The sequence below is a fragment of the Mesoplodon mirus genome (genome assembly GCF_964341445.2).
Source record: "Mesoplodon mirus genome assembly, chromosome: 11".
NCBI classification, from domain to species: Eukaryota; Metazoa; Chordata; class Mammalia; order Artiodactyla; family Ziphiidae; genus Mesoplodon; species Mesoplodon mirus.
The window spans coordinates 60,489,196-60,497,279 of record NC_138987.1 but is presented as its reverse complement, the minus strand read 5'-3'; the positions used below and the strand labels follow the sequence as shown (position 1 = coordinate 60,497,279).

Here is an 8,084-nt window from a genome sequence, read left to right as displayed (position 1 = left end):
GAGTCCGTTCTCTGTCTTTATTCCTGCCCTGCCACTAGGTTCATCAGTACTGTTTTTTTAGATTCCATATACGTGTGTTAGCATACGGTATTTGTTTTTCTCCTTCTGACTTACTTCACTCTGTATGACAGACTCTAGGTCCATCCACCTCACTACAAATAACTCAATTTCGTTTCCTTTTATGGCAGAGTAATATTCCATTGTATATTATGTGCCACATCTTCTTTATCCATTCATCTGTCAATGGGACACTTAGGTTGCTTCCATGTCCTGGCTATTGTAAATAGTGCTGCAGTGAACATTGTGGTACATGACTCTTTTTGAATTATGGTTTTCTAAAGGTATATGCCCAGTAGTGGGATTGCTGGGTCATATGGTAGTTCCACTTTTAGTTTTTCAAGGAACCTCCATACTGTTCTCCATAGTGGCTCTATCAATTTACATTCCCACCAACAGTGCAAGAGGGTTCCCTTTTCTCCACACCGTCTCCAGCATATACTGTTTGTACATTTTTTGATGATGGCTATTCTGACCAGTGTGAGGTGATACACCTCATTGTAGTTTTGATTTGCATTTCTCTAATGATTAGTGATGTTCAGCATCTTTTCATGTGTTTGTTGGCAATCTGTATGTCTTCTTTGGAGAAATGTCTACTTAGGTCTTCCAACCATTTTTGGATTGGGTTGTTTGATATTGAGCTGCATGAGCTACTTGTATATTTTGGAGATTAATCCTTTGTCAGTTGCTTCTTTTGCAAATATTTTCTCCCATTCCGAGGGTTGTCTTTTCGTCGTTTATGGTTTCCTTTGCTGTGCAAAAGCTTTTAAGTTTCATTAGGTCCCATTTGTTTTTTGATTTTATTTCCATTACTCTCGGAGGTGGGTCGAAAAAGATCTTGCTGTGATTTATGTCAAAGTGTTCTGCCTATGTTTTCCCCTAAGAGGTTTACAGTGTCTAGCCTTACATTTAGGTCTTTAATCCATTTTGAGTTTATTTCTGTGTATGGCATTAGGAAGTGTTCTAATTTCATTCTTTTACATGTAGCTATCCAGTTTTCCCAGCTCCACTTATTGAAGAGGCTGTCTTTTCTCCACTGCATATGCTTGCCTCCTTTGTCAAAGATAAAGTGACCGTATGTGCATGGGTTTCTCTCTGGGCTTTCTATCCTGTTCCATTGATCTGTAGCTTTGTAGTATAGTCTGAAGTCAGGAAGCCTGATTCCTCCAGCTCCATTTTTCTTTCTCAAGATTGCTTTGGCTATCAATGAATCTTGACCACAGGGAATTGACCTGAAATCCAATACCTCACAGGTGCACATTGGGCCAATGGCTGGAAGAGCCCAGAGGTGTCTACCTGACTTTACACATCGAGACTGTAGAACACATCTGAAATGTTAGGGAGGTGCTGAGACTGCAATTAACTTTCCCCCTCCTAACAGTCCACTAAAACAAGTTGGAGGTGAAGGGTGGGGGGTGGAGGCAGGGGCTCAAAGGTTTATATCACCTCTTCTGTGACCAACTACTAGAACATCAGTCCACAATAGCTTAAGCAGAGAAGGCTCCTAATCTTGCAGTCCAAATACCTTGAGAAACTCAAACTGACCTGTGGGCTACTTCTGACAACTTAAGTGACTTTCTTTTCTGGGATAGATGATGGATGTCTACATAGGAGGTAACTTTCCCATACGTAGAAATTGGATATCCTGGTTGCCCATCAGACACCATTTGAGTTCTTTGTAACTGGTGGATCGGGAGGTGGGATGGGGCTATTTTAGAACCTGAAGCACATGGAAAGCCCTTTTGTGAAAGTTATTTCTAGCACTCCAAAATCAGTTAGTTTGGGATTATCCTGAAGTACCAATAGATAAACAGCTAAACCAATTCTTAACTCTTATGCTCTTAATTTAAATCAATTTTTAAACTCATGGGAGAGCCAATTAAGACCTACCCTGAGAAAAGGATAAGCTGTGCCTTTAAACATCGCAAGAGAAACCTCAGCACTCAAATGATCCTAATTTACTACTTGAATCTGGTTTTATTGAGCAAGCTGGGATTTAGGACCACCAGGTTCAGCATTCATTTTCACCTTGAACCCTATTTTTTTCTATCCAATGTTTTATCCCTGGTGTAGCAGGGTCATTACAGTGTAGAGCAATGAAGAAGCACAGATATTGTGGGTCTCCCCAAAGGATGGAGACTCTTGCCTACCTTCAGTGTTTTAACAAACTGTTTCCCACAACGTTTATTTTTTTATTTTTTATTGGCTGCACAGTGCAGCATGTGGGATTTTAGTTCCTGGACCAGGGATTGAACCCAGGCCCTCAGTGAGGGCATCAAGTCCTAACCACTGGACTGCCAGGGAATTCCCAAACAATGTGTATTTTTTTTTTTTTTCTTTTTGCGGTATGCAGGCCTCTCACTGTTGTGGCCTCTCCCGTTGCGGAGCACAGGCCCCGGATGCGCAGGCCCAGCGGCCACGGCTCACGGGCCCAGCCGCTCCGCGGCATATGGGATCCTCCCAGACCGGGGCACGAACCCGTATCCCCTGCATCGGCAGGCGGACTCTCAACCACTGCGCCACCAGGGAGGCCCAACAATGTGTATTTTAATCAAAACTTCCAAGCTACTAGTTTAGCTTAATTCAGGGGGGAAAAAAAATCACATAACCTAACCAGCAAAGTCCTTAGCAATCCATTCCCAAATGAATTTTTCAAGTAAACATATATTTGACCCCTGAACAATACACAGGTTAGGGGTACCACCCAGTCAAAAATCCTTATATAACTTTAGAGTTACCCCTTCTTATTTGCCTGTGCTTTCACCATCTGAGGAGTCAACCAACTGTGGACTGTGTAGTATGTGTTTATTGAAAACAAAACCAAACCAAAAACCCCCCACAGTTAAACCCATGTTGTTCAAGGTTCAACTGTATATCCCTAGCTGGCAACCTTCTAATTTCTGAATTCTGGAACAAATGAACCATTGTCACACAGATAAAATTAGGTACAGCCTTTTCCCATACTTTGCGTGGAAACTTCCTCTCTTGGGACTTCCACAAATTTCTAGCAACGCCTCGTGTCCTGTACATTTTCACCCCATAGAGCAATGTACCATAGAAAGATGCAGGCTGGGTGAGAACTGGCTTACCAGCAGACCACAGTAGACAGGTGAATTTTACGAAGTTAAGGATCTGAATACAGACGCTTTAAGCTACCTAAGTCTGAATACAGACCCCTTAAGCTATCCAAGTCACGCGCTTCCTAGTAAATAAAGTCTTCTGTCCTCCACCAGGGGTATGCACACCTCAGTCTAAATCACTTCCTGATGTGCTCCTCATTCAATAACACTCCTTACCCTGCTAGTTCCTCCCTGTTTTAAAGACCCCAGCTTAAGCCACTTGCCAGGCTGAATTAATCTAACATTCACAGATGCCTTAACTCCTCTCCCCCACCCCACAGCTATGCAAATTGGGGAGGCCAAAGGCAGAAATACAAAAGGTTTAACTCACCTGGATAGGCTTTCTCACCCCATGAAAATACCATGTGGCACTCCACAACTGAATACTTGGTAAAAGTTATTACAGTTCTATGATATACACCTTCCCCCATTCCACCTGACAATACATACTCAACATGCCATATAAAGTATAATTTCCACTTTATTGTCTTTCCAGGGAACAGTATTTCTTTAGTCTTTAAGGACTTAGCTCCTTACATGGGCTTTGGTGGAGGTCGTGGGGCAGCACCCTGGAAGATAAAGAAATGAAAGAATTTTAAAAAAACCACGCACGGAAGAGTCCCCCCCCCCCTCAAAGAACTTGACCACTACCCTCCCATCACTAACAATGTATTTGGGCCATAAAAGTATGAATAAATGTGGAGCAAGATTACATTACTCAACCTGTAACAAATTCTTACAACTATTCTTTAAAAGTGTCTCTAAACAAATGTTTAGGTGTGGGTCTTTACAGACTTAGTTGATCCCACCCAAAGGCAGAGATCTTAATTTGATATTCCTTGGGTCCTTCCTTATCTTTTGTCCATTACCCCTCTGGCTTCCACATCTCCTCTTTAAGATACTCACAGCAGGTCTAAATCGGGGTGGAGGTGTTCGGTCCTTCCGGGCTTCCCGAGAACGATTCCTGACTACCTTGCTGTGAATGGCACAACTCACGCAGTAATGCAGTTTCACATACAGCTTGGGAAGCACATAGGCTAAGAAACAGAAAAGCAGAGGTGTGATATTAGGTATGGTACCACATTGCACTGTTCTTGTTCATTCTATCAGTCAAAAGTAAACTGGGCTTCCCTGGTGGCGCAGTGGTTGAGAGTCCGCCTGCCGATGCAGGGGACACGGGTTCGTGCCCCGGTCCGGGAAGATCCCACATGCCGCGGAGCGGCTGGGCCCGTGAGCCATGGCCGTTGGGCCTGCACGTCCGGAGCCTGTGCTCCGCAACGGGGAGAGGCCACAACAGTGAGAGGCCCGCGTACAGCAAAAAAAAAAAAAAAAAAAAAAGTAAACTTACTTATGGGCTTCCTTGGTGGCGCAGTGGTTAAGAATCCGCCTGCCAATGCAGGGGACACGGGTTCGAGCCCTGGTCCAGAAGATCCTGCATGCCGCGGAGCAACTAGGCCCGTGCGCCACAACTGCTGAGCCTGCGCTCCGCAACAAGAGGAGCCACCGCTATGAGAGGCCGGCTCGCCGCAACTAGAGAAGGCGGCGCACAGCAACAAAGACCCAACGCAGCCAAAAAAATTTTTTTAAAAAGTAAACTCCTTAAATGTCTGTCAGGCATATCTACAAGATTTCACCCCCAAAGCCAAGTGTTCAGTTTCTGGTATCTAAATACATATATAACACAGTTCCACAAATGAATATTCCCTTACTGAGCGTCCCTGTCACCACAGGGACTAAATCCACAACACAGATGTCACCAAAAATCCAGTTCCTTCACCAACGGCATCAACCCTAATGCCTCCTCCTGTTGCCTAAAAAAGTCAATTCGTCTTAAGAAAAAGAAACGATCAAAACGACATCATATTGCTCCAAAGATCACCCTTATCGACCAAACTGGACTGCTTTGACTCTTAAAAGTCTTCAAAAGACTCCTTACTACAACTACTCAAATGTTTGCCAACAATTCAAGAGTTGTTACATTTACGTTTTCAGCTAGTGCTCCCGAAGTTTTGATACAGTATAAGCACTATAAAAGTACTTTTGGAATCTCATCCCCTACACAGGCAGTCACAAAATAAGGCTCAAAGACTGTGCAGTACCACAAAAAGTGCCCCTCTGTCCAGAGAAGGCTCAAAACGGCAAACAACATAGCAAAAATATCATTCTCTTCTACCGACAACAATCCTAAAGGTGCAAGAAAACTGTTGGAGACGCTCCAATGAACAAAGCCTGCGGATGGGGGGGGGAGGCGGCAGGAAGTGGTTTTAGGTATTAGGATACTTGCACAGTTTGCGCGCCAGGAGCTCACTCACCATCGAAAACACTCGCTTCGGAAATGTCCCTGACGGCTGCGGCCTCTACGATGTTCCGAATGACGAACTTCTTAATGGCCTTATCCTTGGGCACGCAACGGGCACAGTTGGTACAGCGAATAGGCTGCACGTGGCCGCGGCCCTTTTTGGCACGACCATTGTTCCTTCTTTTCTTGGTCTGCGTGAAAATGAAAACCCCATTAGGAAGAAGGCGCAACTTACCCAGCCTATCCCCCTTCCAGCCACATTCCGCGCCGGCAACCCCCAGAAAAGTGCCACTCAGATATCCAGTCCCTCCACAAATCCCTCCAAGCCTGGAACAAACATACGCTCTTTCCACTCCTCCACCGTGGCCCAGGTTTTCAAACCCCGACAATGCCAAAATCTACTCCCCTCAAGCCTCCACCCGGCCCCGCACATTCACCACGAAATAGAACTCACCATCTTGGAAGCGAGGAAGCGAAAAAGGATCCAGCTCTCGGGCCGACTCTCCTATATAGCGCGAGATCCCTACGCTCACGCCGGGAGATTCCTCCTAGACGTCTGCTGGAAGCACGCCAAGAACGGAAATCCACTTTACTCAAATTTTCTTTATTATTCAGTGTTTCCGCTGAAATTTAGGGCAGGAAGGTGTTTCTCGAGTTTCTTTTTCCGTGGCACATGGTGACGGTGGGACTATTTAACCAACTGGCGGAAGAAAATTAGAGTTATCTGTTTCCCAGCGACCCTTGCGCCGCCCTACCCCGGAAGTAATTCTGGGTGGCTATAGTTATCCTTTTTTGCGATGCTGGGCGAGGAAGTTCCCCAGCGCAGGGCCGCAAGTCGCCTTCCCAGTTAGAGGTCGGAGGGCAAGAGATGCATGGTGGGAGTTGTAGTGCGAGGTTGGCAGGCCCCGGGCCCCAAGCACTGAGGCTGGAGGCAACACTATGCCACCGGAGGACGCTCTCGGCTCGTTTCTCTGACAGTCCTGTTACTTGGTGCTAGATTGAGAAATGGAAGAAGGCGGGGGTGGGATGGGGGTAGAATAAAGCATTCTGTTAATTCCTCCTCTCAATATGGAGAAAACCCCACAATGAGGAGACATGGACAAGTGCGTTGGTGCTAGGGTTGTTCCTCGTTCGCTTTTTTATTCCTGGATCCCGCTAGCTGAACGCTAGGCGCTGTAGTAAGCATTGTATAAATATTAACTCATTTAACCCTCAACAAGCCTATAAGGTAGGTTCTATTATTGTCCTTACTTTACAGATTGAAAAACTGAGGTGTAGAGAGGTTAAAATTGAGGTTGTCTGAAGTCACGTCGTGCTAGTATGAGGTGTTCTGGCTCCACTATACTATGCTGTCTCTTACCTAACAAATGGATGGAGGTATATATAGCCTGGACTAGTGACTTAAGAGATTTGACTCAGACTCCTAGTAGAAATATATTTTACGGGCTTCCCTGGTGGCGCAGTGGTTGAGAGTCTGCCTGCCAATGCAGGGGACACGGGTTCGTGCCCCGGTCTGGGAAGATCCCACATGCCGCGGAGTGGCTAGGCCCGTGAGCCATGGCCTCTGAGCCTGTGCGTCCGGAGCCTGTGCTCCACAACGGGAGAGGCCACAACACTGAGAGGCCCGCGTACCGCAAAAAAAAAAAAAAAAAAAAAAAAAGAAGTATATTTTACGTTGGTACTCAGTACATACACACAAAACTGAAACATAAACTTCATGGAACAATGCCCTTATGACATAAGGTGCACTGTTATGTTCTATTTTCTTTTAATAAGTGTTGATCAATCCCCACCAAGGTGATTTCACCACTCATTGATGAATCTGGCCCCCTACTGAAACATACTTTGTTCTGTCCGAGTTCCATTTACATCTGGAGAGCCTTCAGAGAGTCTTTAGCCTTGAGCAGGAGTGGCTATTCATGGGTAGCCAACCACCCACTTGCCTCCAAAATTGAAGAAATTTGGGTGTCAAGGTGACCTCCCAGCATTCAGACCCAAGATGGCACAGATGGAGACCGACCCTTCATTCATGAGTCATTCTAGAGTCTGAATACACCAGATTCACTCTCCCTCCCACAACCCACTATGGTTTCCATTAATTTGTAACCCACTTTATTGGGGTTAAAATTTATTTTCTAACTTTAGTTTTGGCTTCAAAACAACTATGTTCATGGTCTTTTTTGAGTTTCAATTTGCTAGTTTCAATGGGTCATGGAAAATGATAGACTCAAGATGGAAGCATCTCCAGTTTTCACTTCAATATAGTCTCATGGAAAACACAAAGCAGACAATATTGTATAGAATGGCAATGAGGTAGATAGAACAGAAAAAGTTCAGTGAGGGGGACAGAAAATAGTTAATATTTAAGACAGAACCAAGTCAATGTTCCTATGTTGGCTTTTCTTTGGATTTTCATAGCCTGGGGGTTTCACTGGCTGGATTTCTGGGCTTTAAGGGATAAACACAGACTTTGGGTGAACACACCATATCCTTGGGTTCAAATCCAGGTTCTGTCACTTACTGGCTTATAAGTCTTAGACAAGTTATTTATTCTCTCTTGGGCTTTTATTCTTCACTAGTAATGGTGACCGTTCTTTCATAGGTTGTCT

At 44.9% G+C, this 8,084-nt stretch overlaps 1 protein-coding gene across 1 annotated transcript; it reads right to left on the bottom strand.

The window, feature by feature from the left end:
* Positions 1–3,639: 3,639 nt before the first annotated feature.
* RPS26 (ribosomal protein S26) lies at positions 3,640–6,146 on the bottom strand. The gene is made up of 4 exons (XM_082635614.1): positions 5,930–6,146; positions 5,489–5,666; positions 4,083–4,213; positions 3,640–3,745 (listed from the first exon to the last, which is right to left on the bottom strand). The coding sequence occupies exons 1-4, from the start codon at positions 5,930–5,932 to the stop codon at positions 3,710–3,712; spliced, it is 348 nt and encodes a 115-aa protein (XP_082491740.1). The 5' UTR covers positions 5,933–6,146; the 3' UTR covers positions 3,640–3,709.
* Positions 6,147–8,084: the final 1,938 nt, after the last annotated feature.

What these genes read in the sequence shown, in the direction of transcription:
- RPS26 (XM_082635614.1), bottom strand. An exon ending in CGAAGCGAGTGTTTTCGATG is followed by an intron (nt 4,214 to 5,488) that starts GTGAGTGAGCTC and finishes TCTGTTTCTTAG; the next exon opens with CCTATGTGCTTCCCAAGCTG. An exon ending in CACCCCGATTTAGACCTGCT is followed by an intron (nt 3,746 to 4,082) that starts GTGAGTATCTTA and finishes TTTATCTTCCAG; the next exon opens with GGTGCTGCCCCACGACCTCC.